The 15288-nt window shown below is 38.9% G+C and overlaps 1 protein-coding gene across 1 annotated transcript in view; it reads left to right on the top strand.

Annotated features, from left to right (window-relative positions):
* The window catches only part of CSTF3 (cleavage stimulation factor subunit 3), a 74666-nt gene extending 61360 nt beyond the window's left edge, over nt 1–13306 (top strand). Inside the window, exons 12-21 of the mRNA XM_039233347.1 lie at nt 14–130; nt 387–461; nt 2130–2273; nt 2916–3018; nt 7142–7211; nt 8624–8819; nt 10984–11137; nt 11863–11957; nt 12104–12164; nt 12595–13306. Of these exons, the coding sequence (XP_039089278.1) occupies nt 14–130; nt 387–461; nt 2130–2273; nt 2916–3018; nt 7142–7211; nt 8624–8819; nt 10984–11137; nt 11863–11957; nt 12104–12164; nt 12595–12797 (1218 nt within the window). The 3' untranslated portion in view covers nt 12798–13306. The remainder of the gene's footprint in view (nt 1–13; nt 131–386; nt 462–2129; nt 2274–2915; nt 3019–7141; nt 7212–8623; nt 8820–10983; nt 11138–11862; nt 11958–12103; nt 12165–12594) is intronic.
* Nucleotides 13307–15288: the final 1982 nt, after the last annotated feature.

Below are 15288 nucleotides of genomic sequence, written 5' to 3' on the forward strand. Positions count from 1 at the left end.
TTTTTCCTCCTAGGATATGAATAATGCCAAATTATTTAGTGATGAAGCTGCTAATATATATGAAAGAGCCATAAGCACTTTATTGAAGAAGAATATGCTTCTTTATTTTGCATATGCAGATTATGAAGAGGTCAGTAACTATTTAGAACTTTCTTATAATTGGATTTTTTACTGTAGGATTGAATTATTCTTCTGGCTGCTTCTTTGCCAGGCACCTTGCTTTTAGTAGAGATGATGCAAAATGAACAGGCATTAGTCCTCAGCTCATCATGTATTTATGCTCAAAGCAGGTGCCATTGTGGAGTGCAGCCTCTGGATTCCTCAGAGCTCAAATCCTGCTTGTTTATGAATATTTATTTATATCCACTTCTTCTCTACCACCTTAGAGTCGCATGAAGTATGAGAAAGTTCACAGTATATATAACAGACTTCTGGCAATTGAGGATATTGACCCCACCTTGGTGAGTAACATTATGTCTCTTTACCACCTTTGCAGTCAGCTTTAACAAAAATTTTTAATTTACATATATTAAATTCACTGGTTTTTTGGGATATAGTTCTGTGAATCTTGACCAATAACATTGAATCATGGGACTACCATCACATCAGCCACCTTGCAAAAATTCCCTCACGTGACCCCTTTGTAATCTGATCTTTTTTTTTTTTTTAATGCAGCAGAATTAAACTGGGGATTCCTCATAGTCACACTTTTTTAAAAATAATTTTTAATGTTCATTTATTTTTGAGACAGAGAGAGCACAAGCTGGGGAGGGACAGAGAGAGAGGGAGACACAGAATCTGAAACAGGCTTCAGGCTCTAAGCTGTCAGCACAGAACCCGACGCGGGGATCAAGCTCACAGACTGAGATCATGACCTGAGCCGAAGTTGGACGCTTAATCGCCTGAGACACCCAGGCGCCCCCTCATAATCACACTTTAAAAGCCATTTATGGCACATAATTGTTGCCTAATAAATGTTTCTTTTTAAATAAATGGAAGCAAGAGAACCCAACATTCTGGAAACGAATTGGACTGGAACTCACTTTATCCTGAATTCTGCTCTAAAATAGTGGTTTTCAAAGTCCTGAATTTCTGTAAAAGTGCAATGAAGCTTTTTCATCAGGAGGAGAAGGGGACAGGCCAATGCATGCAGCTCTAGACCCTCTGCCTCAAGTGAAATCTACACTGCTTTTTTGTTTGTATTGGGATTCCACTGCTTTGCTTGCTTGCATTTATTCATCATTTTAAAATTCACTAAGCAAACTGCTCTGTGCTGTGTACCATGCTGGATTCCAGAACTATAACAACAAACTAGAGGAAATCCCTTTCCTCGTGTGTTGGGCACTCTGGTGTGCTGAGTATAAAATGGCTCATAATAGTTTATCAGTAAAGTTACATTATATGGTCTTTGGAAAAATAGAGTGGTGGGCTTTTAAACCAATAAACTAGGAAAATATAAAGTTAAACATATATTAAACACGCTTGTATTAGATCAAACCTTTTTAGATGTTGGCATTTATTAATGCAGTGTTTTCTAGTAGTTTCACTTTTATTTCTTCCTTAAAATTTAATTTGTATATTCTAGATTTAAGCGGTAGTGATGATTGTACAATCTCGTGAATGGTAAAGACCTTGAATTGTACACTTTAAAGGGTGAATTGTGTGGTATGTGAATTGTGTGTCAATTTTTAAAAATTAATTTGCACACATATTTAATACCAGAAAAACTTTGCTTGTGGATTTAAATAGAGCACTATCTATAAGCTTACTTTCTGATATCCTAGGTATTCAAGATTGCTTTCTTATATAGGAAACATACTAGTATAGGAATAAGGCGAGTCTGTATTGAATGCTACAGGGATCACATTCTGCCTAATCTGTAAAAAAGAAATGCTTTTGGGGCATCTGGGTGGTTGAGTACGTTAAGTATCCGACTTCGGCTCAGGTCATGATCTTGCCACTCGTGAGTTCGAGTCTCGTATCAGGCTCTGTACCAACAACTTGGGGCCTGGGGCCTGCTCTCCTTCTCTCTCTGCCCTCCCCAACTTGCACTGTGTCTCTATCTCTTTCTCTCTTTCAAAAATAAATAAACATTAAAAAAATTTTTTTAAATGCTTTTCTTCCCATAGGTATATATCCAATATATGAAATTTGCAAGAAGAGCAGAAGGTATCAAATCTGGAAGAATGATCTTTAAAAAAGCGAGAGAAGATACCAGAACGCGCCACCATGTCTATGTTACTGCAGCACTCATGGAGTATTACTGTAGTAAGGTAAGTGCTGAAATAAAATATAAAGGTAAAATAATTTCCTTCATCTGAATACATTAATTAAAAGAACGATAGTCCTAGTTTCTGACATTAAGGTTTTTTGTTTTTGTTTTTTGTTTTAAGATATTTTTAAGTAATCTCTATACCCAACATGGGTCTTGAACTCACAATTGAGATCAAGAGTCACATGCTCTTCTGATTGAGCCAGCCAGGTGCCCCTTCTGTTATTAAGTTTTGTTTTTGTTTTTTGTTTTTTAAGTAGGCTTCAAGCCCAGTGTGGAGCCCACTGTGGGGCTTGAACTCACAACCATGAGATGAAGACCTGAGGCGACATTAAACATCAGACACTTAACCAGCTGAACCACCCAGCTGTCCCCTGTCATTAAGTTGTAATTGCCCCATATCATAGAGGAAGTCCAAGTGTATCTGTGTAAAATTATTTGAAGCATCACCCAAATCCCTACTGCCTGCTAATCTATACCTTATTAAACCCCATGGTTTTTAGCTCAGCAATTTTTACTTAATATGATTATAATTTTCATTTTAGTACTTAGTGTAACTTGTTTAGGTGTTGTAGTTTTAATATTCTTTTGAGTATCTTTTCTGACATTTCATGGAAATCAGTACATTCCTCTCTACTTCTAGGACAAATCTGTTGCCTTTAAGATTTTTGAGCTCGGTCTAAAGAAATATGGAGACATTCCAGAATATGTCTTGGCCTATATTGACTATCTTTCTCACCTCAATGGTAAGTCAATTCTAGATCTAGAATGGTTATGTAATTTTTTAAATTGATTTCCAGAGCTAGAGCGTGTGAGTAGGGGATGGGCAGAGAGAGAGAGAGAGAGAGAGAGAGAGAGAATGAGAAGCTCAAGCAGGCTCCACACTGCCAGCACAGAGCCCATCATGGGGCTTGATTGCACAAACCCACAACATCATGACCTGAGTCAAAATCAAGAGTCTGATGCTTAACCGATTGAGCCATGCAGGCACCCCTGGTTATGTAATATTAAACCATCAGTATCATTCTCTGAAAATATGTTGCTGAGGTTATATGTTGCTGGGGTTCTTTCTTTCTCAAATGTATTAAAATTCTGTCATCACACCAGAACCAGGCACTTAATAGCACTCAAGAAATATTTGTGGCCTGTCAACCATGAATTTGTATTTGAGTAATGGTAGGTGCTTTTTGACTCTACAGAATGATCTTTAATACCTCATCACATCAGTGATAGGATAAAGCCTCAAATTCAGACTTGGGAGACACAGTTATTTATGGTCATCTCTGATGACTCAGTTTCCTGGGTGGGGGTGAAGGAATAGACAACAAATCTCTAGCTACCAAAACTCAAAGATGACAAAGTAGTAAAGTTAAATGCTTGGAGCCTACTGGGAAAGAGATTTCAAAAAGAAACATTATATTTATTTCCATCCTTATTTCCCTGTCCTGTTGTAATAATAATAGCCATCCTTTATTGAGGTGGACCTTATACCAGGCACTGAGCTAGGGGATTCATGTACGTGTGTGTGTGTGTGTATATGTCTCATTTGGTCTAGTTACCCACAGTCCAGGATATGTAATTTCTTGACTAGAAATTATCTGGTATAGAAATTGGTTTAAGAAAGAAATATACAGGGGTGCCTGGGTGGCTTAGTTGGTTAAGCGTCCGACTTTCGCTTAGGTCATGATCTCGCGGTTCGTGGGTTCGAACCCTGCGTCGGGCTCTGTGCTGAATGCCAGCTCAGAGCCTGGAGCCTGTTTCAGTCTGTGACTCCCTCTCTCTGACCCTCCCCTGCTCACACTGTCTCTCTCTCTCCTAGAAATAAATAAAAAACATTAAAAAAAAAAATACAATTATGTGTCATGTAAATGAGTTAGATATCACAGGTATTATCAATGCTTTGAATGATATTTTAGAAAAATATAAATAGCATTCTTTATATAGTAGAGTAGAATAAAACTTAAGAATGATTTTATATTTTAGGGGCGCCTGGGTGGCTTAGTTGGTTAAGCGTCCGACTTTTGCTTAGGTCATGATCTCACGGTTCGTGGTTTCGAGCCCCGCATCGGGCTCTGTGCTGACTGCCAGCTCAGAGCCTGGAGCCTGTTTCAGAGTCTGTGACTCCCTCTCTCTCTGACCCTCCGCTACTCATGCTGTCTCTCTCCTAGAAATAAATAAAACATTTAAAAAAAAATTTTTTTTTAAATAATGATTTTATATTTTAGCTTAGTGATTCTACACTCTGGAAAAGGACTGAACTTCAAAAAATGAGACAGTGGAGCATTTAATTAAAAATTTTCTCATAGAATTGATGTTCCTCACCAATTGCAAATTATTTTGATTATTTTAGAATAGCTAGTAGGGGCACCTGGGTGGCTCAGCCAATTAAGCATTGACTCTTGATTTCAGCTCAGGTGATGATCTCATGGTTAGTGAGTTCAAGCCCAGCCCTGGGCTCTACACTGACAGCACGGGGCCTGCTTGGAATTCTCTCTCTCTCTGCCCCTTCCTAATTTGCATGTACCCTCTATCTCAAAATAAATAAAACTTAAAAAAAAAAAGAATAGCTCCTATTATATATGTTATTCTAAGAATGTGGATGCCAGGCGCCTGGGTGGCTCAGTTGGTTAGACATCCAACTTTGGCTCAGGTCATGTCACTGCTCTCGTGAGTTAGAGCTGTGCTGACAATTTAAGTTCTGGAGCTGTGCTGTACAATTATGGCAGCCACTGGACTATTGATTATTGGGCACTCAAAATGTGGCTACAGCCAGGGGCTCCTGGGTGGCTCAGTCGGTTTAGTGTCTGACTTTGGCTACAGTCATGATCTCGTGGTTCGTGAGTTCAAGCCCCATATTGGGCTCTGTGCTGACAGCTCAGAGCCTGGAGCCTGCTTTGGATTCTGTGTCTCTCTCCCTCTCTGCTCCTCCCCCACTCATACTCTCTCCCCCTCCCCAAAATAAACATAATAAATAAATAAATAAATAAATAAAATATTTCATTAAAAAAATGTGGCTGGGCCAAAATGAGATATGGTGTGAGTGTAAAATACATACCAGATTTCAAAGAGTCGGTACCAAAAAACAAAAAATGTAAAATAACTTAATTTTTCATATTAATTACATGCTGAAATAATTTAGATATATTGGGTTAAGTAAAATAAAGTTCATTTCACCTGTTTTTACTCTTTTAAATGTGGCTAGCAGAAAATGTAAAATACTTAGCTTGCATTATATTTCTGTTGGATAGTACCATCCTAGAGGCAATATGATGGGTCTTGAAGTATGAACATAGTTAGCCAGGAAAAGATATAGGAAAACGCATTCTTCCAGGTAGAGAACACAGCATGAAAAGCAGTGGGAAAGTTATGTGGAATGGTAGAAAGTGTCTGGAGCAAAGCTTGGATTAAAGCAAAAAAATGTTTTAAAGTACAGTATGTTAAGATGAAAGCCATGAATATGGTGCCATCTTCTTTGAATCAATACATTTAATCTCTTAGTTTTACTTCGCATGTGGATATGTAGTAAAAACTGAATGAATACCTTGAGGCAATAAAAACCAACACTCTGCTGGATTTTTTTAAACACCTTTATTGAGGTATAGTTTATATACCATAAATGCACCTGTTTTAAATATAAAATTCAATGATTGTTAGTAAATTTACTGCTGAATTCCTAAAAAAAATTTTTTTTTAATGTTTATTTTTGAGAGAGAGACGGCACGTGAGCAGGAGCAGGGCAGAGAGGGTGTGAGACACAGAATCTGAAGCAGGCTCCAGGCTCTGAGCTGTCAGCACAGAGCCCACCGCAAGGCTCAAACCCATGAACTATGAGATCATGACCTGACCAACTGAGCCACCTAGGTGCCCCTGATTTCTTAAATTTTAATAGATCTCTTAATAAGAAGTGTTATTTTCCTGCTTCCAGCTACAGAGGACCTCCCAAGACTTAAATTTTAATTGCACCTATATAAGAATTTAAAGTAGTTATATAGAGAGCAGTCCTGGTGCTGCAAAATAAGAAAATCACCAATATATCAATTTGAGCTTGCCACCCATCACAGTCCGTGTACTTGAAAAATATCAATAGTCTGGGGCACCTGGGTGGCTCAGTCAGTTGAGCATCTGACTTTGGCTCAGGTCATGACCTTGTGGTTTGTGAGTTCGAGCCCCGCACTGGGCTCTCAGCTGACAGCTAGCTCAGAGCCTGGAGGCTGCTTCGGATTCTGTGTCTCCCACTCTCTCTGCCCCTCCATGACTCACACTCTGTCTCTCTCTCAAAAAAAAAAAAAAAAAAAAAAAAAAAATTATTAAAAAAATATCAGTAGTCTGACACAATGTTAGCACTTACATGTTTTGCTATTTTTATTTTTTTAAGTTTTTAAATTTTTAAAAATTTACTTTGAGTGTGCGCATGATAGCATAAGTTGGGGGGGCAGGCAGAGAGAAGAATCTCAAGCAGTCTGTGCAGAGCCTGATGTAGGGCTCAACCCCACAACTGTGAGATGATGACCTGAGCCAAAACCAAGAGCCTGATGCTTAACTGACTGAATCACCCAGGTGCCCCTCATTTTTGTTATTTTTAAAAAAAGGCCAGTGGGATACCTCATTTAGATATCATACTATTATAAATCGCTGGACATTATAACTGCAGTATATACAGACCTGGCTTCCAGTTACAGCTCTATTATTCAGTAACAGCCAGATCAACTCAATCCTTTTGAATGCCAGTTTAACCCATCTACTAAAATTGGGGAAATAGTTACCTTTCTGCATCAGATTTTTATGAGAATTATATGAGATAATGTATGTGCAAATACACTGTTGATTATAAAATAATTTTAATATTTAAAATCTTTTTTAATATCCTAGAGGACAATAATACCCGAGTTTTGTTTGAACGTGTTTTAACATCTGGAAGCCTTCCTCCAGAGAAGTCTGGGTAAGCTGTTGGGAAAACTTGGTTGGGTTCTAAGGGCCCCTTTAATACTTGAATTATGATCTATGGATGAACATTTCTTGAGTATAATTTCAAGAGATGTTTCTCTTTTCCCTTGAAGCTTATTTTACAAATGCCTACCTGTAATATTTTCATACCTGTTTAAGATTTTTAAGTTTATTTATTTTTGAGAGAAAGCAAAAGAGTGGGAGGGGAAGAGAGAGAAAGAGAATCCCAAGCATAGTCTGTGGTGTCAGCACAGAGCCTGACTTGGGGCTTGATCTCCCAAAACATGAGATCATGACCTGAGCTGAAATCAAGAGTCAGACACTAAACTGACTGAGTTACCCAGGCACCCCTTTTTTAAGATTTTTTAAAAATGTTTGCATACTGATTAAAGAGCTGTATTAGCAATTACTTTAGTATATCTTCGTACTTGACTATGCCCCTAGAAATTGATGTGAACAAATAAAGTTCTGAAAATTTTACTTTACCCGAAAGCAATGACTTACATATTGAAAGTTACGTATTCAAAGTTATACCAGACATATTACATCCTTGGTTTTGCTTTCGACTCCATCAGTTTTACCAGAGGAACCACGGTGTAGTACTACAGTGGAAATAAGGCTTTGGAGTCTTGGGTTCAAATTCCATCTTAGCCCTCTGATTACACCTTGGGCAGATTTCATAACCTTTCCAAACCTTACGTCATTGAGTAAAAATGTCTACCACTATAGACTTTGTGTGATAGCCCTATTCCTGGTATACAGTAGGCATTCAGTATGTTATTTTAGCACAAAGGTGCTTAGTGATAGTTAAGTAGAGTCTCAGAATTAATTTTGGCTGTTATAACAGTGCTGAGGTAAAAAATATGTCCCAAATAATCTGTTAATGAGAAAAAATAGGGAGCAACCATATTAGAATTTAGAATATATTTTTATTCCTACATTGAATGAAGAATGTATTCTACAGAATAATTTATGCCACTAAACAAAAAGCCACATTTTTCAGGAGAAATTGGAAATCTGTTCCAATATGTTCCTTTTTCAGCTCTTGCTCTTAAAGTTTACCTTCTTTAAGGGAAATGTGCTCTTAGTGATCACAGGGGATAGGAAAATGTGCTAAATAAGTAAAAACTCAAAAACGGGCTTAAATACCCTAATGTGTAGGGCAAACTCATGATGTCTATAATTTATTTTCAAATACTTCAGCAAAAGCAAGATTAAGTATGGCAAAATATTAACAATGATTAAATCTAAGTAATGACGATATATAGATATTTCTTATACTGTCCTATAGTTTAATAAGAGCTTTTTATGGTTAAAAAAAGGGAAAGAGGGAACTTCAGGCTTTTTTGTAAATGGGGTCCCTGTTCCAAACCCAGAATAATTAAGTACTGATTATATTTATTACAGAGAAATCTGGGCCCGATTTCTAGCTTTTGAAAGCAATATTGGTGATCTAGCTAGTATACTCAAAGTGGAGAAAAGACGGTTCACAGCATTCAAAGAAGAGTATGAAGGCAAAGAAACAGCTTTGCTGGTGGACAGATACAAGTTCATGGATTTATATCCTTGCTCTGCAAGTGAACTAAAAGCGCTTGGTTATAAGGTATGTACTTACAGTCAAAAGTAGTGTCCCTACTTTTCCCATGTTTTAGAAGAGCTCATGGGTAAACATACCTCTAAAGCAAATTCTGAGATAGAAATTAGTTTCAGAATAGATTTGCAGAAAACAGGAGAAAAGTTCAGAGATTTTCCTTGGGTTTATGAAACATGAGTATCAAAAATACTGAACAAAGTGAGAATTAGAGTGAGATTTAACAAATGCTTTCGTCCTTCCTGTGACATCATCATCAACACCCTGTATCTTCTGTCCGGTGGGCAGATGGAGGTATTGTGGAAGGAAGAAAATTTCTAATAGTTCTTAAAACTGATGAACGTGTTTTGATAGATCTTAAACCAAGTGTAGCTCCTGTAGGCATAATGAAGAACCCTCAAGACTTGTTTATAAATCCGTACAGTACCCTGCGGGATTTGTATCTCAAAACAGTACTTCAGGGGGGCTCGTGAGGAAATTAGCTTATTTAGGAATGGAACTCCTCAGACATCTGAGTCATAAGAAATCTGGCCCCTGAACTTGTTCAGGCAGGGGGAAAGATATTAATGTTTATACAGCTCCATCCATAATAGCCCTTGCTGAGAAAAACATTGTTCTATCATTTCTTGATTTTTTTCTTTTCTGTGTCATAAAAACAAAGACCAAGATGGAAATCCAAAAGGAAGCTATATCCACAGGATCCTTTATGCTAACCAGCATTAGAATGTTCCTGACTATCAGTCTCCATTTCCTCACCAGCCTCTTTTGTCCTGGGTCTCACCAGTCTGGTGTGTGAACCAGATTTAAATGTTTGAGAAAACTTACCCGTAACTGAACTTTAGACCTTTTCATTAATGGAAGCCACAGTTCTGTGCCAGTCCCAGAATCCTATTCCGTAACTAGGGGTTGCTGCTCAGGGATGATTAAGTTCTGCTTCTGCTTAAGTACCTCTCAATGAAAAGCAAAAGATCTTTTAAAACTACTATATGAAATTAGCAAGGACTATTTCAACTTTGCCAAGATGAAAATGGAAATTAAGGAAAATAGAGCTCTTTTTACTCTTTCCAAGTAGAACTACTACTTAAATATGAATTCTCCATCTTCTATCTCTACTCTTTCATTTTTGGAGACAAAGATTAAATGTACTGCAGTGTGTATGTAATGGGAGAAGGGAAGAGGAAAAAAAAAAAAAAAGCAATTCCCAGTGAGTCTTCTCATTTAGATCTGCCCCAACTACATTCAAGCAAATGTTGAGAAAGCAAAAAGCTCTTCTACCTCCTGATGGTGGCATGAGGGCCTCTTCGGGCTGTGGCCAGGCAGGCTGACACCAGCGCCCATAGCAGGAACTCCTCAGGGACGGGGCCTCCACTGCTAGGTGGCCATACTGCTCCTTTTGATCCATCTTGGAGAACTGTTCTCAGCCCTGGTGTGGCATCGCTGATAAACTAAAAAGAGGACGGTGCATGGGTTTGAGGTCAGAGGCCATGTCCCCAGTCTTTGCTCTCCTTTTTAGCTAGATGACCTTCGAGATCTCAGAAGCTCTTTGAGCTTCAGTCCATTCTAGAAAATGGAGATGTTACTATCTGGCTCATCAAAGAGGGAATAAATGGCTAAATTTATTCCCTGGACAAATAGTGGCTTCCCCCAGTATGTTCCTTCTCCCCTGTAACAATAAGTTGGCAATAATCCTTTATTTTGCTAACAAAACCTTATTAACTAGTTTAAGTGATTATTTTAGCTTTCATAAAAGCAGGACTTCACTTAACCCAGCTTCACTTAAAGAAATTCATACTGTTCAATTCTAATGGAAGGGAAGGGTCAGAAAAATACACCTAAAATTACAAATTTTTTCACAAATTACCCCCATCTCTACCTGGTGCCTAGTCTTCAGTATCTACCCAGAAAAGCTTGTATCTATCCCACAAATGTCCTACCCGGCAACACGGAGTCTAATGATTTCTTACCCAGGGTTAGGGGGAGGTTATAACACACCAGCGTAGCGTCCCTTGTTGAGTATTTAACCATCTTTACCATCAGGTTCTTACTTATCCCTCTTGGTTCTCTTTCTGTGGTTTTAACCCACTGATTCACAGTGTGTCCTCGAGACTGTAGAACTGTACAATTATACTCTAAGTCCCTTTTTCAGGTTTAGGATTCTTCTGTTCTGCATTTTCAGGATGTCTCCCGGGCTAAGCTAGCAGCTATAATTCCAGACCCAGTTGTAGCTCCTTCTATAGTGCCTGTTCTGAAAGATGAAGTGGATAGAAAACCAGAATACCCTAAACCAGACACTCAGCAGATGATTCCATTTCAGCCACGACATTTAGCACGTAAGCCATGACTTTAGATCCAGTACCGAGACCTCTGTTTGTTGATTTAAATCCAGAGGTGGGGGTGGGGGATTGGTGTAACCTTTCCATTGTAGGTTAATTATTAGACTCAGGGTCACCATGACAAGTGACTTGGCTGCAACCTTTGAAGCAAGAAGAATTAAGAATGTCTTTAAAAACAACAACCAAAAAAACCCTTCAATGACCTAGATTCTAGTAACCAATTTTGGCAGTGACATTAGACAGTCTTTAAAATGCTGCTACATCTGAGTTACCTGTACAACTGGAAACTTACTTCATGATTTTATTTGGTATCATTTATACCTACTAATGGGTAGTAGCCCCTCTAGATCCTATGTGAACAAGGCCCTTCTGATTAAATATGTTGTTGAGTAATGGACTTTAAACAGGGTTGCTGAACACATGATTTATGAGGCTTAGAAATGGTCTTTGACAAAAACGGACTCAAGTTCAGCCCCTGGGTTGTCTTACTCAAAGTCACTTGTTTACTTTTCTGCCTCCCAGTGGCCATGGGGTTGAGACTGCGCTGTCTCATCCACTTTAGTTTGGTCAAACACATAAAGCACTAAAAGCAATTGAAGATGTCCAGAACAAAGCAACATAGACCTAGAACTTTATGTATAAATTACTTCTTATGAACTTATTTTAGCTGTTTATAGGAATTCTTCCATCCTATTTGATTCCTACCTCCTCTTCTCTCACAGCACCAGGCTTACATCCTGTCCCCGGTGGCGTATTCCCAGTACCGCCTGCAGCTGTCGTTTTAATGAAACTTCTCCCTCCTCCCATCTGCTTCCAGGTTTGTTTACAGTCTTCTTGACAGATACTTGCTCTATGGGTCATAAGAACTGTGTGCTTCTTTTCTTATCTCATGGGAAACGTAAAGTAGCACAAATTCTAACGTGTCAGATTATTGGGGATTAAAATTTATTTGTGTCGAAACAGGGTCCTTTTGTACAAGTGGATGAGCTGATGGAGATTTTCCGAAGATGCAAGATACCAAATAGTAAGTGAGGACAGCTCGACCCTAGAGCCGAATTCACATGATCTCCTAGACAGGAGATGGTTATTCTCTGCCACTGAGGTTTCCTCCTCCAGCTAGCCATCTTGCAGGAATACGGTGAAGCCTCAGAGCGTTCCAAATCCTCTTTGGTACAGAGAGGCTTGTTCGTATCCTGTTGTCACTGAGTAAAATGTCATAAAAGCAGATCTTTTCTATTTGTGTGAACACACACGGAGAGTCGGCTTATGAAAGTAATTTTAAGAGCAGCTTTGGTCTTTCCTTTAATTATGTAGTATCACGACTGCTCTCCCTTGCTCTGCCAGTAGTAGGCTATGAAATCAGCCATAACGTGTCCGGAAGAGCAGGGCAGAACCTGTCACAGGAGCGGACTCTGAATGCCCTTCCAACAGTCCTTTCTGTTTTGTTTGAGTAGCTGTGGAGGAAGCTGTGAGGATCATCACCGGTGGCGCCCCGGAGCTGGCCGTAGAGGGCAACGGCCCCGTGGAAAGCAATGCAGTGCTCGCCAAGGCGGTCAAAAGGCCCAACGAGGATTCAGATGAAGATGAAGAAAAGGGAGCTGTTGTCCCCCCCGTTCATGACATTTACAGAGCGCGGCAGCAGAAGCGAATTCGGTGAAACAGGCTCTGCTCCTGCCTCTGAAAGGAAACTTATCCAGGATTCCTTTTTTGCCTCTTAAGTCATATGTTTAAAAGAGACAATGCTTTGTTACAAGGTCCTTGGAAACAAAGTTGTATTGTCATTGGTGCCTCTATCATATGGTTCTTGAGAAAAACAAACCAACCTGTGTGAATTTTAGAATATGGAACAGACCTATGCTCTGAGCAAAATTAGGTTTTCAAAAATGTGAGAACAGCACAAAATGGCAGAACCACATTTTGTTCCCTCTTCAAGGGTGTCTTGTATGTGCCGCTTGAAGACTTGTGAGTTTTCAACAGTTTTATTTTAAAAACTGGACGGCTTATGATTGTAAAGCATTTTATCACATTTTCTGAAAACAGTTCTTGGTTTGCTTATGTAGAGTCCTGCCTTATTGTTTGTTTTTATTTATGGCAGAATGTATGGAATCTGTTTTGTAGTTTAAAATTTTAAAACAATCCTTTAAAAAAATAAAAGGATCTCAAAAATGTCATGCCTCCCGCTGCTTCTTCCATTTGGAATTTATTTAAGGGGCACTTGGGTGGCTCAGTCGGTTAAGCAACTGGCTCTTGGTTTCAGCTCCGGTCACAATCTCAACAGTTCATGAATTCAGGCCCCACATCAGGCTCTGTGCTGACAGCATGGAGCCTACTTAGAATTCCCTCTCTCCCTCTCTGCCCCTCCCCTGCTTGTGCGTGTGTTCTCTCTCTCTCTCTCACAAATATAAAGATTTTTTAAAAGAATGTATTTAAAATAGCAACTTACGGGGCATCTGGGTGGCTCAGTTGGTTAAGCATCCGACTTCAGCTCAGGTCATGATCTCACAGTTCATGAGTTTGAGCCCCGCGTTGGGCTCTGTGTTGACAGCTCAGAGCCTGGAGCCTGCTTCGGATTCTGTGTCTCCCTCTCTCTCTGCCCCTCCCCTGCTTGCATCTGTCTCTCTCAAAAATAAATAAACGTAATAAATAATAAAGTAGCGACTTATTCAGCCAATACCATTTAAAATAAATGACAATACAAAGCCACCTTCTATTTACTACATGTATACTTAACTAAATGTCCTTTCCTGGTCTTAGTACTAAATGAAAACATGAGGCATCTAATTTTAGGAGGCAAATTAAACATTTCAGAAATCCTCAAATATGAACATACTTATCCCAATTAATCTGAGGCAGATATTTTACCTTTCATCTCTCTTTTATTAAAAGCAATGTTCACTACTTAACGTCTTCTTTATGACCTACACACAGCATTAAATTCTAAGTCCAAAGAATTAGGTTCCACTCCTTGTTAGCAACAGTACCTCCTCTGACTCATTTCTAGGAAAACCACTAGACGGGTACCTGGGTGGCTCATTCAGCTAAGCATCTGACTCTTGATATCAGCTCAGGTTGTGATGCTGCAGTCGGGGGATCAAGCCCAGCATTAAGCTCTGCACTGAGCGTGGAGGCTGCTTAAGATTCTCTCTCCTCCTCCTGTCCCCCTCCCGTGCTCACACACACTCTCAAAATAAATACATAAACTGAAAAAGACGAAAAAATAACTACTAGACAGAAAACTAGTTGGGCCTAAGGACTGTGATTCAGAATAAAAGCTAAAAGAAAAAAAAAAAAAGTATTACAATTATAAAGAAATCCTTAAATATTGGGCTCCCACCCAATTTAGAATCTGAATTCAAAAGTGATTAAATAGCTAACATTTTAAAATCAACTACAAATATTTATATAAAACTCTGACTTGTAATAGAAAAAAAGGTTATCTGGAATCATTTTCTTACCGAAGTTTATATGTAGCCAGGTAATATTTACACGTTAATCACAAGCATGTGTCTTTTGTATTTTCCCTTTAAGGCTAAAATATCCTCAAAGTTCACTGGCTCTAATTCTGCCTTTGTTATCCTCAAGTATCATTTTTAAGACCTGTGTTTTTGATTTTTTGAATACGGTTTTCAACAATAAATCTGAAAGGTACAAGTAGTGCCAAATAGCATGACAGGCTTTCAAGGACAGAGATATGGGGTCTTTCCTGAGGTGCTGTCTTTGCGTAGCGTCATAAGGACAAGAAACGCTCCAGATGCCTGTGATGATCTGCAGTGATGTTTGCCTAAACGGCAAAGCAAAACTACACGAATGCATGAAAAATGACTCTTCGCGCTGTGACAAACCACACACACACACACACACACACACGCACGCACACACACACCTCCCTACCTTGATGAAAAGCGCCACTAAGCAGCCGTTCTGTGTATTACAGTTATTCCTACTGTATTTATTTCTAAGATTTTTTTTCCTTAGAATTATCTGCTGTTTAAACAAAAAAGATTGTGAGAAGAAATCATTTTCTAATGTTCTGCTGCAGATACATATGGATTAGTTTTTAACAGGATTCTGAGCATTGACCATTCATTTTGTAGAGACAGTTGAACAAACAAGTGGCTGAACTTGCTCGGGGAAATCTAACGTGCAGA

The sequence above is a fragment of the Hyaena hyaena genome, unplaced genomic scaffold (genome assembly GCF_003009895.1).
Source record: "Hyaena hyaena isolate Hyena2069 unplaced genomic scaffold, ASM300989v1 scaffold_74, whole genome shotgun sequence".
NCBI classification, from domain to species: domain Eukaryota; kingdom Metazoa; phylum Chordata; class Mammalia; order Carnivora; family Hyaenidae; genus Hyaena; species Hyaena hyaena.